General features: G+C 47.2%; 1 protein-coding gene across 14 annotated transcripts in view; it reads left to right on the plus strand.

Annotated features, from left to right (window-relative positions):
• LOC103305902 (uncharacterized) overlaps positions 1-19,720 on the plus strand; it is a 76,479-nt gene that overhangs the window by 2,963 nt on the left and 53,796 nt on the right. For 8 of the 14 annotated variants that reach the window (XR_010590696.1, XR_010590694.1, XR_010590699.1 and 5 more), the window contains 2 exons: positions 1,320-1,446; positions 7,364-8,349. Coding sequence is in view for 1 of the 14 variants with exons in the window: in XM_065558103.1 (XP_065414175.1) it covers positions 1,320-1,446; positions 8,167-8,349 (310 nt within the window). In the remaining 13 variants the exon portion in view is untranslated. Of the gene's footprint in view, positions 1-1,319; positions 1,447-1,537; positions 1,646-7,363; positions 8,350-12,662; positions 17,569-19,720 lie in introns of those variants that run through there. The other 6 variants (XR_010590695.1, XR_010590704.1, XR_010590697.1 and 3 more) reach the window with 6 other exon arrangements.

Here is a 19,720-nt window from a genome sequence, read left to right on the forward strand (position 1 = left end):
CACTGTCAAAGCAAAGGTACTTCAACCTATGAGCCCCTTCCCAGTTTCTTTTCTTTCTCAGGCCTGTGCAGGTGCTGGTCTCGGTCTGGTCATGTCCAGGCACGGGAACGCACACAGCTGTAAATCGAATTGCCCAAGGAAGGCTTTGGTCCTTCAGTCCAATGTCAAATTGAAAGCAGGATTTTTAAACGTCACTTATCTGAATCCAAAAGGGCAGAGAACTCTGCTTTCTCTGGGTGTAAAATTCAGCTCTCCCATGCAAAGAGCGTGGAGATTGTCCAGAGGCATGGGCCGATGCCAACTACACTGCACTAGCTCATGGGCGACAGACAAGTTTCCGTTGAAAAAAAAAATAGTTTTTTTCCATTATGTGGTTTATTTAGAGACTGAATCGCTCTGGCTACTCCTGAATCAGCGTCAGAGCATGAGCCGGGTCCGAATGGTTCTTACTTAGACAAAAGCTCCTTTGAGATTGAGCGGCGTTTCACCTAAGGAAGGGCTGCAGGATTGGGCCCCGTAGGTGACCCGAATGTTGAGAGAAATCGGTGGGAAAGACATAGCTCAACACCCCAGAAATGTTCCCTGGTTGCCCACATGCGAAGGGACCCTACAACCAGAGCGAAGGCCTCTTGTGATGTGACAACAATGACCGACTCCCAGCCATGGGCCTTTCCAGTCTCTTTCCTTTCTCCCTTCTAGCCTATCGCTGCTCAATGCAAGGTGGTGGGTCCTGATTCCCAGCCATGATCTGACCCCTTTCTGCTGCTGGTGCCGTGTAACCAGCATAGGAGAGCTCCCCGAGCGAGATATGGCTGATTATACCACCTCCCTCTTGCAGCCCCCGAGACGGGGGAATGCTGGGAATCGGGAGGGGGCTGTCAGGGACAAGGGGGTAGTGTGATCAGTGACTCTGCACTCCAGCTGTTCTGAGCAGTGGAGCTGCAGCTTATAGGTGGCTGCGGGAAGTGGGGGCCCTGATATAAAGACACCATAGGCCCCTCCCTTTTGGGCTGAGCTTCCTTGGAGATGCTCCAATCAGAATCTGGCCCATTCTCTTCAGATAACGCAATCCCACTTGAAATGGCCCCGTTGATGGGGTCCCATTGCTTCCCTCAGATGTCATCTGCACTGTGTTGACTGGTAATAGATCTCACCGTTGGGGAGAAAAGGGTGCTGGGAAGAGAAGTGCCCTGTCGCACGCGGTTTTCCCTGGGTACAGCGTCTTGCAGACACGGCCAGTGGGCATCTTTGATCTTTATTTTATTTGAAGCTTTGTTTATTTCTGGAAAGGGAAAATATGTTTTCACTCTTCTTTTCAGCTGCCCCTCCGGGCAGTGGCACATGGACAGTGCCTGCTGGATCACTTCGAGCGGCCGCTTTCTCTGCAGGACCCAGAAGCTGTGTGCAAACCAAGAGCTCGACAAAGTGGCTGTTTTCAAACTGAAAGTATAAATATTTTTGGAAAATTTAACATTTTTACCAAAATGATCCATTTTTATTGGGTAATAACCCTCCCCCACCCCCTATGTGTTCACAGTACACCCAGGCAAACAGCTTTCCTGCAGTATCATGGATTCGAGATTGTAACAGGCCGACAAGGTCTGTCCAGGACACCCTCATCTTGGGAGCTGATGTTGGGAATTAAGTGGGTTCTCATGGATATGAGGGAGGTTAGGTTGGGTTGGGTGGGGTGGGGTGGGTGTAGGTTCTCTGGGTATTTAGTGTGTGGGCTGTGTCGTCCTGAGGGTGAAATGAAAAAGAGGGATCGGAAGGTTTGAGATGAATTTCTTAATTTGTTTTTCATAAAGCCCAACCTCCGGCAGCCGGGGGTGAATTTGAATGTTGCACCCTGTGTTTGCAGAGTACATTGGGAATAGTACCTGCTAACAGGGATGTCACAGGAAATGGACAATGTCCAAAGCAGTCGAGTCGGCCAGCCCTCGGAACCAGCAACAGTGTCCTGCCAAGGCACCTCTGACCTGGCCATTAACGTCCTTCTAGTCTTAGGCCTTCCTTGCGCCACAGCTTGCAGTCATGGTGCACTTCTGATGATGTGGATAAACTAGCGCTAGGGATTAGGGTGAGCTCATCAGTGTGGTTTATCTCCATGGAAACCTGGGTTGCTAGAGGCTGGAATAACCAGTCTTCAGAGAATATTTTATTCGGAACCAAAAGATAATTTGGAAGTGTTTAATAGCATTACAACCTGGAAATAGCTCCATTAATCTTCGCCTTTACTAAAATCCGGAGAAAAGAGAGCCTGGAGATTAACTGTGTGATAACTAATCTCACTCGACCCAGGTGTAGCTTCATTCTGCTCAGTGGTTTGAGCAAAAGCACAATTGGGCCCTTCGCTTTTAAATCTCTGTGCCCTGGTATCAATAACTCTTTAGACACACTCCAGCCCAGTGGTTCTCAAACATTTGCATTGCTGACCCCTTTCAGGCATCAAGTCTCTGAGTCCGACCCCTCCTTAGACATTAAAAACACATGTTTTTATGTTTAACACTATTATAAACAGCAAAGTGGGGCTTGGGGGTGGAGGCTGACCGCTCACAACCCCCATGTAATAATCTTGTGACCCCCTGAGGGGTCGAGAACCCCTGCTCTAGCCTGTGGGTAATATCTGTGAATCACCATCACTACTCGGTAGTGTAACTAATCAGCACACTAGTGGTTTCCCGGCCATTGTTGGTTTTCCTCTGCTGGAAGCAAAAATTCTGACTCAGAACGAGTGTAAAGGAACCTATTGTCAAGAAGAACTAAAAAATATAAAGGCGCCTTCGACGTCTAATATTTTTCATATGGGGCAATCCCTAAAGGAGGAGGGGTAGGGAGACGGAAAGGACTTTGAAGCCGTGCAGCAGAATGATCCTCTACGTTATACCTTAATGTTTCACTCCAAAATTGTTCGGCTATAAAGTGCCCCTTTATGGTTCTCTTGAGCTCTGGGATGAATGGGGCCCTGTAGCCTCGCTGTGCGGTCTGGGGCCTGCAGGTAGTGATTTATTTTCATTCTCACACAGTTAGCGAGGGCGGTGGGGGTGGGGTGGGGCTTGCAATAGGAGAACAATATCAGTCATTAATCAAGACTGGTTAAAGAAAACCGCAAAGCCAGTATAAAGAGAGATGTAGGATTCAGAGCCTCTCGGCAGTGTCATCTGGATTGAATAAGGGATGAACCCACGTGATATTGCAAAGACACTAGCTGCGCTGGCCCCTCCTCTTGGTACAAATGACAAATATACAGATGGCCTGAGGGAAGGTTTGAAACACTGGAACTGGGCTTCCCCAAACGGCGTCCAAGTCCCTTTCACAAAGTCGGAGGGCTACCCCCTCGCATCCCGACAGCCGGGACTCAGAATCACTGGGCCGCCCTAGGTCTTTGCGAGGTTGGAAGGACAATAGCCATGGAGATTTGGGGGGAAATAGCTGTCTCAGTTGCCCATCCCCTGCTTACCACAAAATTGCCAAGCCCTGCAAATATGTCACCGCGTAGAGGTCAGTCGTTCATCAGAAGGTTTAGAGCTGTGAAATCTCCATTGAGCTTCCAGGATCTGCTAGTTTTCCAAAGCTTGCCCTTCGTTTTTCTCGCCTGAGCATATCCCTGTGTTGCACTTTCAGAGCCAAGAGACTATTTCAGTTTCTGATTTTTTGGGGCGAGGGGGAGTTGTATAATCCTCTGAATGTGCTTCGTAATGCTGGACGTGAAAATCATCCAGTTCTAGGCAAATGTATAGCTAGGAGGGCGTGGGAGTAGATACAAATATCAGCTGTATGGTCTGCCATTGGGGCCCAATCCTGCAAGGTGCTAAGTGCCTCGTGAGGGGTGCCAAGCACCTTCTGCTCCCACTAAAGCAAACAGGAGCTGAGGGCACTCGGCACACTGCAGGATTGGGCCCTTCCCTAATAATGATTAATTGCTTTCTAATGAGCCAGAGAACCAGATCTAATGCCTGAAGAGAAACCAGAAGCTTGAGGATCAAAAAGGTGTTCTGTAACTGAGGCTAGTAGTTATACCTCATGGTAACGTCTTTGTTTTGACACTTTCCTTCTGTGGCAATATAAACATGACGTGGCAGATCTGACGTGGCTTCAGTGAAGTCAATTTACGCCAGTCAATCGTTAGAACATAAGAATGGCCCTACTGGGTCAGACCAAAGGTCCATCTAGCCCCGTGTCCTGTCTACCGACAGTGGCCAATGCCCGGTGTCCCAGCAGGAATGAACAGGCGGCTTCCACGTCTCAGCTACATTCTCCTGTAACGCTGTTATCACTCCTCTGAGTGTGTCGGCTTTTACTACTGCAGGGAGGCCAGGCTTCCCTTAATGCACATCGGCGGAGACGAGCATTTGTATCCAAACCTCTGTCCTGGGAGAGGAAAAAAAACGCTGCACTTTAACTGCCCCAAGTCAGACACCCCCGTCCACTCTTGTGACATTAATGGAGTTATACTGGGAATGAATGTGTCCTGCTGCCCCTCCCCCCACCATCCCCGTGCTCCTAGCCAGAGTACAGCACTCAATGCCTGATTTATTACATCTCCCCAGGTCTCAAGAGCTTCAGCCTGATTCCTTCTTGATAACATTTCTACATTGAACAAAGAGTCCCGTTTATAACTTGAACCAAGGAACTAATAATAATGCCTCGCTCTTATCTGGCAGTTTTCAGCCGTAGATGAAAATGACTCTGTCCCTTTGCATCCATCCAAGAATTTTAAGGTCCTTCTCTGAATCTCGGAACCCTTTACTGTTCTCCTATCACTAGTGCAAATCCGAGCTTTACGCAACGTTAGTGGAGAAGAAGGAAGGGTCATGAGCTTCGCTGGGTTTCCTCTGTCACCATGCTGCTCTTTAGCACGGAGCCCTGTGGCCAGGCCCTTACCGAAGCAGCAGTGGGTAGAATGTGATTTTATTGTTCTATAAAATATCCTGGAGGAGCCCAAACCATTTAACAAAATATGTGTGCACACATGCAGAGGCAGGGCATTGAAATGCAGCCACTTCTGGGGGTGGAAGGCAGCAGTGACTGGCGCACAAGGCACTGAAGGGCAGGGATGTTTTTGCTTTCCAGAGCTCTAATTCAAAAACCTATTCGTATACGACATTTATGTCCCCAGAGAACCTCCGGGTTTAAAGTCTCGTTTGAAAGACCCTAATATCATAAACTGTGGGATCAATTTGCCCTAGAAGGGTCCAGGGCTCAGTGGGTCCTGCTGGGATGGGACTGTGCTGTTTCGGGACATGCTTTGCTAGCTATTCCACCCCTGGTACTAATCCCACTAAGCCAGGGGTCGGTAACGTTTGGCACGCGGCTCGCCAGGGTAAATACCCTGGCGGGTCGGGCCAGTTTATTTACCTGCTGACGCGGCAGGTTTGGCTGATCGTGGCCCCCACTGGCCACGGTTTGCCGTCCCGGGCCAATGGGGGCAGCAGGAAGCCGCGGCCAGCACATCCCTCACCTGCGCCGCTTCTCGCCGCCCCCATTGGCCCGGGACGGCGAACCACGGCCAGTGGGGGCCACGATCGGCCGAACCTGCCGCGTCAGCAGGTAAATAAACTGGCCCGGCCCGCCAGGGTGCTTACCCTGGTGAGCCGCGTGCCAAACGTTGCCGACCCCTGCACTAAGCCATCTGCCATGCCTAAAAGCATCAGAGCTGGTAGGAATGGCCATGTTATAGAACACACAGAGGGAAGCAATTGCCTAACTTTTCTGCCCCTGGGATGTTTCTGTGATCAGCAGACCCAAACCTCCAACTGGAAGAGAAGAAGTCTCTTATTTTTCACCCTAAAAATAGCAAACAAGCTGGGCATTGATGGTTCAGCCACAAGGACTGAACTTGTGACTGGCTGCATTGCGAATAATTATATCAGAGGATCTTATGACAGCAAAGAAAGCCCTGGTCTCCTCTACGCCTGTCTTGGTGATTTCCACAGTATTTCAATGCCTTCTTCCCCTCCCTGTGTAACTTCGGCTTGGTCTACACTAAACCCCCAAATCGAACTAAGGTACGCAACTTCAGCTACGTGAATAACGTAGCTGAAGTTCGAAGTACCTTAGTTCGAACTTACCTCGGTCCACACGCGGCAGGCAGGCTCCCCCGTCGACTCCGCGGTACTCCTCTCGTCTAGCAGGAGTACCGCAGTCGACGGCGAGCACTTCCGGGTTCGACTTATCGCATCCAGACAAGACGCGATAAGTCGAACCCAGAACTTCGATTGCCAGCCGCCGAATTAGCGGCTGGGTGTAGACATACCCTTACTTACCAGCTACACTTCAAAGTGCCTCGCATTACCTTTCTCCACCTTCTGCCCTGCTATCCCTTATACTCTATGCATACAAAGGGCCTCTCGCAAAGTCTATTGAAGTCAATGGAAAGTCAAATATCAACTCATTTGTCTATCACCCTTTAGAGAACCAGGCTAGCTCTAAAAAAGAACAGGAGTACTTGTGGCACCTTAGAGACTAACAAATTTAGCTAGCTCTAGTGACTACTAATCGGCGCAGTTTCTTCCCCAGGCTACTGTATCACTTTACCTACAGCAATGGCCTTCCCCCAACCCCCCAGCTGGGAGCCTGTGGCAATGGCATTGTGTAAGAGCTGTGCAGCAAAGCAGTTCAGGAGACTAGTCAACAAGAGGAACTGCATACTCCTACTTATGACTAAAGTTTCATAGGGCGAGGCTGGTGCCCCACATGCATGGCAGTACCTGCTTTCCCAGGTGGAGTTACTCTAATCATGTGCCTAAACGGGCTGTGGGTCCCTTTTGCCCACCCGAAGGTCCAGTTTATGAAAATCTGGCCCTTGCGATTCTCCCGGGGTAGTCATTGATACATACAGTGAAATAGCTAGACCCTTCCTTGGCCGTCCTTAGGAGCAGATCTCTGGCAGTGTCTTGCTGTTGGACCTCTCAGTTCATAAAGAGGTGAATTTAGGGGCTTCATGACATCTCGGGTGAGAAGAGAGGGCCCGTGAAAGCTTCACTTTCCCTAGTTTCTTGCATTTTTCTTTGATCTTGAAGGAAATCTGAAATCATTTTGGTCATTTCCTGCAGGCTTCTGGGAATTCTTTCCTGTGTATACATTTCAGGAGCAGAAGGGTGCTCTGTGAACACTTTACCGTAAACTCTCTCCATGCCAGTGAAGCTAGAGTGCACAAATGTACATATCAAGACCTTATATACAAGTTGGAATCATTATTAGCTCTTCTAGTAAATCCTCATCTGTAAAACATATGGTTTATATCTCTTCTAGCAGCAGAGCTCAATTGAATGTTCTGCTAAACTTTCATGATACGTTGTGGTTTTAAATGGGTGGTATTAGCAGAGAAATAATGCGTGGCCTTTTTCTATTTGTATTATAGCCAAGCTTCTGAATCATCCGAGAAAGTCCATGAAAAGAATTGCTGTGTCCCTTCTTAAAACATGTTAATGTAATTCCTGCCCTTTGATGATTCACTAGATGTGCAGCAAGAGACAGAAAGCTCAGGGAAATGTTGACCAACTGTGCAGGTTATGTTGTTGTAGTGAGAGATCATTACTGTCTTCTCAGGTTTTGAAACTATTCCTATATTCCAAGCCTCATGCTCCTGATAAGATATAGGACTTTATGGTTAATAAACTACAAGATCTACACGGGTTTAAGAAAGCTAAAAGAACTAGAGTTACTCCAGTTTTGGGTCTCCCACTATAAAAAGGATGTGGACGAATTGGAGAGAGTTCAGCGGAGGGCAACGAAAATGACTAGGGGGCTGGGGCACATGACTTATGAGGAGAGGCTGAGGGAACTGGACTTATTTAGTCTGCAGAAGAGTGAGGGGGGATTTGATAGCAGCCTTCAACTACCTGAAGGGGGGTTTCAAAGAGGTCGGAGCTAGGCTGTTCTCAGTGGTGGCAGATGACAGAACAAGGAGTAATGGTCTCAAGTTGCAGTGGGGGAGGTTTATGTTGGATATTTGGAAACACTATTTCACTAGGAGGGTGGTGAAGCACTGGAATGGGTTACCTAGGGAGGTGCTGGACTCTCCATCCTTAGAGGTTTTTAAGGCCTGGCTTGACAAAGCTCTGGCTGGGATGATTTTAGTTGGGGTTGGACCTGCTTTGAGCAGGGGGTTGGACTAGATGACCTCCTGAGGTGTCTTCCAACCCTAATCTTCTATGATTCTAGGGGTATGTCTACACTACCCGCCGGATCAGTGGGCAGCAATCGATCCAGCAGGGATTGATAGACACGATAAATCAACCCCCCGAGCCCTCTCCCGTCGACTCCTGTACTCCAGCGCCGCGAGAGGCACAAGCAGAGTCGATGGAGGAGCGGCAGTAGTCGACTCATCGCGGCGAAGACACCACGGTAAGTTGATCTAAGTACGTCGACTTCAGCTACGTTATTGACATAGATGAAGTTGCATAACTTAGATCGATTTCCCCCCCCCCCCCCTCCCAGTGTAGACCAGGGCTAAGATTCACTTGCAGATCTGTGTGCAACATACAGAGATCAGGGAGAAAAGAAATGCTATGACTGAAGAAAGGGAGAGTTCAGTTATTCTCCTGCTGTTTTGTTAAATTTTGTTTCTCAGATGGCGTGCCAGCAGCTCACTTCCTTAAAATAAAACCTGTTTGCAGCTCATCTGGTTTAAACAAAATGCAAATGACTGAGCAAAATCAGCCAACAGCGCAGAAAAAACTGTCAGAATTATGAGTTAAATCCTGCTCCCCGTGTAAAGCTGGAGTCATTCTCCTGAATTTATTGGCAACTCCCTGGCATTTCACCTGTGTTCCTGAGAGCAGAACCTGGCTCAACAGAACCAGGAAAGGAAGATTTGATGCTCTGGAAATGAAGTTTTTCTTGTAACCCTTTCAGATTAGAGTGGCCACCTTCCCGTGAAAGGACTCCAATACTTTACTGCTTGCAGTTTCAGGAGCAGCATTGTAAACCTGCGCTCTGCTGTGCCAAACATCAAGGTTTAATTATCTTCAGCTGTGTCTCTGGGGAATAGGGTAAAACTCTTCACTAACACATACATACTGGAACTGATGGTCTCCATGGTGTTCCTGGAGGGAAAGGAAATGGACAGGCTAACAGAGGTAGGGTGACCAGACAGCAAGTGTGAAAAATGGGGACAGGGGTAGGGGGTAATAGGAGCCTATATAAGAAAAAGACCCCAAAATCGGGACTGTCCCTATAAAATCAGGACATCTGGTCACCCTAGGGGCTGCAACTTTTAAAAGTAGATAATTGCCATAATTCCAAAAATTGCTTAACAACTTATACATACAACCAGGAGCCTTTCATGACTGATCTCTCTCACACACAAGCACTTGTAAAATGTAGCTTACAAAACCATGTTGATTATTTTCTAAAAGATTCATCGATGCTTCATGGTTTCAATTCTGTTTAGAAACAATTTGCTGTAATAATAATGAACCTGATACTGCAGGCAAACCCCGGCATCCCAACAGAACAGGGCTGTGGGCCTTAACTCTTCTAATTGTGGAGGGATGTTTCCTATGGCCCAGATTCTGGGTTCCATTCTACTGGTGTAAATGCAGGAGAGGTCCACTGAAGTCAAACAAGTTATTCCAGATTGACTCTGGTTTAGCTGAGGTCAGAGCCTGATTCAGAGAAAATGTCCCTCTACAAGTAGGACAGCTGAAATTCATGGTCCTGATCCTGTGAGCTGATCCATTTGGAGGCTGGGGGTTGCCTACAGGGATAAGAATCTGACAAGCTGCATGACGGCGGCTGCTCCGTCCTGAGCGTATCAGAAAAGCTGGCCCTGTGCTCTAATGAAAATGCTGTACTAAATTTTTAGCAAAACATTTAACCATTTTTGTAGTCTGCCACACCTTCAAAAAATCCATCTACTCTAATCTGTCTCAATGGAAGCTAAAAGGGTTTCTCTGGGGTTTTTTTGCTTAGGAATGTTCCTATTAATTGCAATTGAATGTTGAATCTGATGTACTTGTAAGCCCTAGAGAGTAGGGAGCTCGCTATTGACACCTGCTGGTGAATAGAGAAAAGAGGCCACAGCTGCTCGACCGCTTCAGAGGGCCCACAGGCTCCAGAGGGGAGGAAGCTGTTAGCCACCACGGCGAAATGAGTGCGTGGGCCCGGTGTCATCTGCATTGCAGTTATGTGACTGTTTGGGTCATCTGGGTTAAAACACCATTACATTTTGCGTTTGGGGGCAATAAACGCTGTTGTCCCTGTTGGGAAATAAAAGGACAAGAGAACTTCACCCCTGAAAGGCACAGTTGGTGTGCGGGTCACCCTGACCGTGACTATGGGCTGGCAGAGTCGGGTAATGGTACCTGGACAAAGCATGAGCCAGCAGAGAGACTGCTAGTGGCCTTCTATTATTGCATAACCTTTGCTGAAGGCTCAGCACAGAGGAAACTTCCAGACAGAAGATGGCTTTGAGGGGGTGGACGGAGTGGAGCTGAAGGCACCTTTGAGGGTCAGGGTGGCGCTGAGCTGGCTTGGAGCTGTAGCCGCAGAGAGCAACAGCCTGCCTGAGGGACTCCAGTGGGAGCCCCCTACTCAGCAATCCAAGCTGAAATCACTGGAGCAGCCCAGGGAGCTCCCTCCTGAGGGGCTGGAGACTGACCTGACCAAAATTTTGGACTCCATCAACCCTGGACAAGAGACTGTGAGGGGGAGCTGGACAGGAGGTAAAGTGGCTAGAACACATTAGCTACTCAGGCTTGTTAATTGCTGGCTTTCCTCAGTCTATTCAGTTGTCATTCTTTGTTTTAAAGCCCTGGACTCAATGCTTGTGAGTGGGGAAGTATTGCCTATCACAGTGCTCTGGGGGAGGGGCGGTATATATATATATAGATAGATAGATAGATCGATCGGGGCTGGAGGCATTTAAGTTTTCAGAAGGAACTAGGAAATTAGACCCAGCCCTTTTTGCTCCTGACAACACCTGCCCAAAAGGTTACAAAGGACACCCAAGGCTTTGTATAACAAAGGAGACGGTATCCTGAAAACAGGGCCTGTACAGGACTTCATCCACTCCTGCTTCAGCCATGAAAGCAATTCCTTGTTTGAGATCACAGTGCAGTAGATTAACTTTATATGAATTTAAAAACTGGCAGAAACTGTTGTGAAACAGCAAGCAATAAAGATCTGGATCGGCTTATCATGTAAATGTCCTCGGCACTAATCAAATAAATAAACGGAATAAAAAATGAAGGAAATAAAACTTGAAAACGGTTTGTCGAAGGCAGAAATTATGTGAAATTTTAGAAGTGGAATAGTTTCTAAATGCACTTGGCTATTTTCCAGGAGACATCAGCATGAGGGTTGGGAGGGAGAGGGGAGCGAACAGATTTATTAAAGCCTGTCTGAATTTTGCTTTGTGAACATGTTGTTAATATCAATTGTCTGCTGATTTTCTTTATTTAATTATTTTTAATTTTCATGACGTTTTGTTAGAAATTAGGAGTGAAGCAATGCCCAGGACTAGAAATCCTCCTTGATTAGAGAAAACATCTTGGTTGGTTGTTTAAAATAAAAGAATTAGGTTGAATGCTTGACTTTAAACCAACAGAAATCAGTGAAAATTCATATGCGAGTTGAATATTCAGATTCAACCTCCCCCCACCCCCCCGCACTGTCCCCACACCCTCCCCTCTGCTTTTACCTAGGACACAGGGTTTTCATTGCAGTCTGCAAGACCATATTTGTTGAAATATCTGTGTGTACTTATGGCAGGGTGAGCTAAGGACAGACTGGCAGCCTAAAATCCGAATTTCCTGTCCTTTAAAGTTAGTCTTTAAAAGTTAATTTCCTTTGTCTATTTGGTAGCAGAATACAAATCAGAAAATTGTCCTTTGTTTTGTTTTTTAAGCACATAGCATTGGGCCTGTTCCTGTTCCCGCTGAAGCCAATGAGAGTTTTATCATTGACTTCAATAGAATCAGTCCCATTTCCCATAACTTTCAGCGCACCCTTAATGTCACCTTAACTGATGATTTCCAGGTGTGATGGTCTTACAGGGCCTGATCCTGTTCCCAATAGTCAGTGGGAGGAAAACTCCTACTGATTTCAATGGTGCAGGATAGTTCAGGGTCCACCAAGTTCCAGTTCAGGTTTAAAGGCTGAGTTTTGAGGATTTGTGGGAAAGAACAGCCAGGAGGTTCAATCTCGTTTTCATATTGTGGCAGATTTGGCATCCTCTGCCAAGCTGGAGGGAAGATGCTAGTGATGAGATCCTGTTAGGAAACTCAGAGATTCCTAGGCCAGAAGGGACCATTGTGATCATTTAGTCTGACCTCCTGAATCACACAGGCTGTTGAACTTCATCAAGGTAATTCCTAAAGCAGATCTTTTAAAAAAAACACCCAATCTGGATTTACAAATTGTCAGTGAAGGAGAATCCACCATGACCCTTGGTAAATTGTTCCAATGGTTAATTACTCGCACTGTTAAAAATTTGCACCTTATTTCCAGTCTGTATGTCTAGCTTCAATTTCCAGCCATTGGATCATGTTAGACCTTTCTCTGCTAGATCGAAGAGCCCATTATTAAATATTGATTCCTTACCGACAGTGAGCAAGTCTCCCCTCAACCTTCTCCTTGTCAGATCAAAGAGATCAATCTATTTAGCTTCTCTCTGTAAAGCAGGTGTGTTTTTTTTATCCTTTAACCATTTTCAGGGCTCTTCATAGATTCATAGATTCTAGGACTGGAAGGGACCTCGAGAGGTCATCGAGTCCAGTCCCCTGCCCGCATGGCAGGACCAAATACTGTCTTCTCTGAACCCATTCCAATTGATCAACATCTTTCTTGAATTTTGGACACCAGAACTGGACTATTACAACAGTGGTTGCCTCAGTGCCAAATACAAAGATACAAGAACTCATTATGCCGTTTGGGGTTGTTGTTTTTCCCTGCATGTGGTTTGGTTTTTGTTACAACACACATGACTTAGGGTTGTGCGAAACATTCTTGCTTCAATGGCTCAAGGCTATGCTATTTTTTTTTATCATCGGCATGCATTTGACACTTCCTGGCTTTTCAGAAGCCTTGTGTGTTCATAATCTAGTGTCCCTGCATTGGAATGGGGGGAAGGAGACCTGCCACTGACTTCCTGTGACATTAGCCAAGTCACGTTGTCTCTCCACACCTTGTGTTCCCCTCCTGTAAAATGAGGACATTGCTCTTCACCCTCCTTGGTCATCCACTTTCGGAATGAGAACCACTATGGAGGAGCTGAAGTATCATTCTATCGATTTGGCTTAGGTCGGAAAGTGTATTTCAAAATACTTTGCCAGGTGGGGAATATCTCCAAAGCACCAGGGATGTGAACTGTGACTTTTTAGCTCAGGTCTATAGTGACTTCAATTATTGCCATCTTGACTGGCATCTCCTTGGGAGCTTTAGCAGGAAAGCTCCAGGATGGCTCAACACAGAGATTGAATGATCCTGAAGCATCTTTTACTGGCATTTAGTTCACAGTAGAATTGCTTTTTCTCATGGGATAAAGCCCAAGACAGGGTGGTCCAGCGGCTGGCGTATTATTTGGTGTTTCCATTGAGTCAGCATTGATCTGTATCAAAATGTGCAGTGTTCCAGTTGGGGAGAAGGAGCAGAAGGTTTGTCTTTTCTGCAGGCTATGTGCTGCCTTCTTCCCCTCCGGCGTCTGCAGATTCCATCACGCTGCTAACTGAATGCACCGCAGTGCATGGGGGAATGTTTGGATTTAAAATAAACTTTTGCAGGGCAGGACCATTTGGCAGCTGTTTTGTCTGCTGGAGGATCTGCAATCTGTCCTTTCTGAGCAGGCTTTCAGTGAGTTTCAAGTCGCCACGAAATTGTGCTGGCCTGGTGTGTTGCTTCCTTTCTTCCCCTCTCTGCACTGGCTCAGTCAACGGAGTGGGCTGTATTGCTTGGAGTCATAAACAGTAGCTGTTCCTCATGCACTCATATTTGCTCTGCATGACCCCTTGTGTTCCCAAAAGCTTTATATCGAACAGCTGAATATGGTTTTCTATTAATCGCATATGGAGAAGGGAAAACGTAAGTGTAGTTTTCTTCATACTGACCTTCTGCACGAGACAGACAGGCAGAACTTTGGTAAAAACCATCACTCGAGGCACACGGATATTTAGCACTGAGTAGAGAGATGCATGCGAGGGGAAAGATGAGGGAGAAATTTAATTAAACAACATCCTACCTTGCAAAATTGGCAGATTATGATGATGCATTACAGACGTGTCTAGAGGTCCAGCCAAAATAAAGAGTCTCTTGTACCGGGTGCTGTGCAAACACATCATGGGAGAGCTTGAAATGTAAGTAGCTGGGAGAAGGAAGGGAAAGTGACGTCTAATTTCACTCATCAGAGCAGGACTAGAACTCGGATCATCTAGTGCGCTACCCGCTAGACCCTGCTCCCTCTCTGGCTCTATCTCAAGCTGCTGACGCATGAAAACTTTGAATCCATTTCCGGTGCAGTAATTATTCTGCCTACCTCTCCTGTGTGGCCTCTGCCCTCTTTCTTCATTAGTTATTAGGAAACTGATCCCTCATTGCTTAACAACTCACTTTCTCTCCCCCCTCTGAAGCTCCAGGCCTGCGCTGGTGCTGCCCTACTCCTTTCCCGACAAGCCGGTTGGGATATCACAGAGAGCGATTGTTTCATTCGGGGGCAGAAGCAGGAAGAGCAGATGGAGGCCGAAGAAAGCTGCCGCTAAAGTCTGCTTTCAAATTGTCCCTATTCATAAAGAAGTAGGAGAGAGAAATACGGGGAATAAATGAAAGAGGAGAATTGATTTCTCTCTCTAAATGAAAGTGGCTTTAACGTGTGAGACAGGCCTGTTGCACGCTCTCCCTGAGGACCTCCGTTTAGCCACAGGCCATGTTAGCCAGGCTGGATTCACACTAGCCTTTGTTTAGCACCAGCAAGGTTTCTGGCACTGTACGGTACCTGAAGATCGAGAGATCACGTGACCAGACATGCCGCAATCTAAGGCTCTGACTCTTGTGTGTGGACAGGGGTGCCCAATGAGTCCGTCCACGTGGTGCCCCATTGCTTGTGTGGAGTGGTGCGTGGCCTGAGCTGCTACTCACTGCTGGTCACAAGAGCTGCCAGATCAGACTTCAACATAGATACAGGGAAGATGGCATGCACGGGGGACCCAGAGCTGGATGGGTTAACGTATTACACGTACATATGCAAGGATTGGCACTGTTCCCTCCACTCCACGCTCAAACGCGTTTTCCTTGGACAAGCTTTTTTTTTAAACGGAAACCAAACCAAACAAGTTTTGAATTTGATTTTTAAAATGTAGTGTCAGGCAGGAAAATCAGGAAATTCACTGCCAAGGCTTGCTCTTTAGAGGAACTTTTTCTCCTGGGTATGACAGCTGAGAGGGCGTGTCAAATGACCCCCTGTTCACACACCTGGTAGCAAAGGGGACAAGTGGAGATGGCATTGCTGACTTTCCTAATATTGGAATGACAAGGTGGGTGAGGTAATATCTTTTATTGGACCAACTTCTGCTGGTGAGAGAGACAAGCTTTTGAGCTGTTCTTCGGGTCTAGGGAAGGTACTCAGGGTCAGAGCTAAATACAGTACAAGGTCAACAGATAGGGAATATTGTTAACTACTTATGCTAAACTAAGGGACCATTCAAGGTGAAGTGACCCGTTCACACCATTGTAGTCATAGGACAAAAACGGGGGTTAGTGAGTTACAGATGGTTGTAATAAGCCATAAATCCAGTGTCTTTATTAAGACCATAATTTTTAGTGTCTAGCAAAGTTAGGAATTTCAGCTCCCAGGCTCGTCTTCTGAAAGTGTTGTGCAGGAGGAGTGATAGGTCAGAGAGAGAGAGCGATCACTGTGTGAAAAGTGTTCACCCACCGGTGCTGTGGGGTGTTTGTCTTTTAGGGTTTTCCTGCGTGAGTTCATTCGACAGCATGGTGATTGTCTGAGATACAACCCACGTTGTGATAGGCACGTGTTAGACCCATGGATCTGGAAAGATGGGGCGTGGGGGGTGTTGATCATTGCAGCAGCGGAGATATGTTTGCGGGTTTTGCATCTGTTGTTCTGGCAGGGTGCCACTTTGAGTTGGGGTGGCCTGGTCTGTGGTCCTAATATAGGTCAGTTTCCCCACGAGCGAGGATATTCTCATCACACAGTCTCTCAGGGCTGACTTCTCTTGCTCTCCCCTCTGGTGATTAGCAGCGCAGGCATTTCGCATTTGCTTCTTTGCATTTATTCGGCTTTCTTGACAAAAAAGGAAAACCTAGAGGAGAAAGAGAGCTGCCTGCCTGGTAACTGGTGTCACTCTCCTGCAGACAGCAATGGCTTAAGAATACAAATGACTCTAGCAAGGTAGACATGATTGCTTCTAAATCGAGACTTCCTAGCAAGCTCATTTGCAAGGCATGCCTCTGAGGAGAAGGCTTTTCTTGTGGGTACTTTCAATCATCACAGAAGCTATTTCCCCTCTGTCAGAGGACATGAACGTGAGAATGTATAATGCTGTCTGGGCATATTTGCTGATGACTTTGCATTCTCTCCTCCCAAATCTAGTATCCCTGAAGGTTATGTTATCTGTAACAAGCATACAATACCCCTCCACATGGCATTTTGAGAAACTACAGAGAACAGAGCAGACAAACAGAGTCAATTGGCAACCACAGACTGGAAGAAATTGATAGGCAGGAAAGCTGACACAAGTTGGAAAATTTGGACTCCAATTTGTACATGAACATCCCCAAAGTTTTTGGATTTGAATCCAGTTTGAAACCATTCTACAAATTGTGGCCAGCTGCAACATTCGAGTCTGGATCAGAATTTCCCCTAAGTTTGGGGGCGTGGGATCCAAGTTTGGGTTCACTTGGAACTAGGAAGGAGCTTGAAATCTGCCCCAAAGACTCTAAAAATGTGTTGGACAAAGAGACTTTGAATTTGCCAATGGGGGAAAAGACTCCTTAGCAACACAGCTGTGAATAGTTTGATTAAACGTCTCTGTCTCATTTTTATTGGTCCAATGTAATTCCTTGTGGTATCCTGAGTGGAGGGGTAACTTGGAACCACTCACAGGAGGGGCGCTTAATGTCATGCAAATTAGGTGACAAAAGCCAGAACATAACTAAATACAGCATATTTCCCAGTTAGCCGTTACTGGATCGTTCCGATTTGTTTCTTTTGAAAAATATATATGAATTATGGAGTTTTCAACCTTTGAATAGGAGTGAAAATAAATCTGCCACTTGTTTGGGCCTGTTAATCAAGAACAGGCAATGCTTAAATTCCTTCATCCACCCGAATCCAACATATCCAAGGCTAACCTAATACAACAGTGGTACTATTGTCCTGCGAGACACACAGTGATGGAAGAGGTGAAAGCAGAAAGGTTCTCAATAAAACTCAATTTCCTCTTTGCCCCTCCCCTTCCCGATTTATTACATCCCAGGAAAGGGGGAAGGAGATTTGCCCTGGAAATGGAGAGAAGTAATGGTGGCTCTTTTTAGCAGCTAAAGGCATCCTCACAATCCCCTGTGTTGTTGTGATTACCAGAGGCTTTCCTGTTAGCTATCTGCTCTGCTTGGATCCAGATGGAGAAACAAAGCTTTGTAAACAAAGAGCTGTCATGGGTCTTTAAGCAGATTGGGGGAAGGGAGGGGAGGGGGGAAAGCTGCTTTCTGGGAAGGCTGCAGCGCTTTGTGTTTTCAGTCAGCCCCTTTGAGTGAGTAGCTTCCTGTCAGACTTTACTCTGAGAGCGAACCAGCCACTTCTATCCCTTATTAGCTAAAGAATCAGGCAGTGTTAGGCCATCCCAATGACATCAGCCCTGCAAGCGAAGTGAGGGTGTATAAATAAATGGAAAGGAAGCCAGACGGCTGTCCTGCTTATCCAGACTTAGCCAGGAGCATAGTAGCCAGTTGGACTCCTGCACGCCGACCGTCCCCTAAGACGGCATTAGCAGCACTGTTGGCATGGAATCAGCAGGCCGATAAGCTGATCAGCGGGGAAGTGGGTCCCACAGTGGGTGGGAGCAGTAGGCAGAGGTTCTTGCCTTTATATCTGAGCTCGGTAAGATGCTTTGTCTTTTAACCTCCCCCTGGGTGGCCTCTCCTGGCCTGTTAGCTTAATGCCCCATAGGAATGACACTCTGTGCCTCTATACCGCCTTTTCCCAGGAGGTCAGGGCACGCCACATCAACTAGCTAATAGTAAAACTTACAGCATCCTTCATCTGAGGCTCTCAAAGCACCCCGCAAAAATTAATGAGCTCAGCCACTCTGAGAAGTGTTGTTATCCTCACGATAGCAATGGGGAAACTGAGGCACATAGGTTAAGTGGCTTGACTAAGGTCACACAGGAAGCCCGGTTGGGAGTCACAGTAGTATCCTTCCCGTCTCCATAAAGCCTCACAGCACATTGGTGTGGTGGCTGAGAGAGTGAGAGAAAGGAATCCCACTACTGAAATGCAACCACCTCTGGTGTGAAACGTGGCAAAAAATCGACAGGAATTAAGAAATATCATATCCCATTGAAATAGCAAGGGGCAGGAGAGTTAGGAAGGTGGGGTGGAATCACCTCAGCTGGAATCTGACAAGGATGTAGGGCTAGCCCCTCTAACTGTGATGGGAATGGTGCCCAAGGGTATTGAACCACTAAGGCTATGTCTACACTACTGCCGTAAGTCAACCTACGCTACGCAGCTCCAGCTATGTGAATAATGTAGCTGGAGTCGACGTACCTTAGGTCGAGTTACCGCGGGGTCTACACCATGGGGGGGTCAATGGGAGAAAATCTCCCGTCAACTTACCTTACTCGTCTCGTTGGGGGTAGAGTACAGGGATTGACTGGAGAGTGATCTGCAGTCGATTTGGCGAGTCTTTACTAGACCCGCCAAATCGACCACTGGTGGATCGATCTCAGAGCATCGATCCCGGCTCTAGTGTAGACCTGCCCATGCCCTTTTCCATCTCCTCCGTGGATCTCCAGCAGCACAGCGCCCCCTAATGGCACACTGAAGCATTTGCTCATTGCTGATTTAGTGCCATGTAATGAATCGCCTGCTGTCCTTCCTATAGCACCTTGCAGGTTCCCCATCCAAGTACTGAGCCAGAGACCTACAAGGGTCAAAGCACATTGTGGTAAGATTGCAGGCCATCAAGATTCGACTCCTATGCTACAAGTTACATGCTCCATTGGATTCATTTTCAGAGGCAGCATTAGCCAATTGGTTGAAACAAAGGGCTGGGGGTCAGGAGACCTGGAGTCTGTCCCCTGGTCTGCCACTGGCTCACTTGGGTGGCCTTGACAAGTTGCTTAACCGCTCTGTGCCTCAGTTCTACCATCATCTTTCCCTACCGCACCCATCACTATTCGTCAAATGTTTGGAGAGCCTCTGAGATAAGCCACCTACAAAGGTGCAAAGTCTCCTTCTCCTTCTTTCTTTCTTTGTTATTGTCCCTAAGCTTCAAGATGAACTAGATAAATTCATGGAGGATAGGTCCATCAATGGTTGTTAGCCAGGATGGGCAGGGATGGTGTCCCTAGCCTCTGTTTGCCAGAAGCTGGGAATGGGCAACAGGGGATGGATCACTTGATGATTATCTGTTCTGCTCATTCCCTCTGGGACACCTGGCACTGGCCACTGTCAGAAGACAGGATATTGGGCTAGATGGACTTTTGGTCTGACCCAGTATGGCCGTTCTTATGTTCAAACCCTGCTGCCAGACCTGCCACA

Source organism: Chrysemys picta, chromosome 10 (genome assembly GCF_011386835.1).
Source record: "Chrysemys picta bellii isolate R12L10 chromosome 10, ASM1138683v2, whole genome shotgun sequence".
Taxonomy (NCBI): Eukaryota; Metazoa; Chordata; order Testudines; family Emydidae; genus Chrysemys; species Chrysemys picta.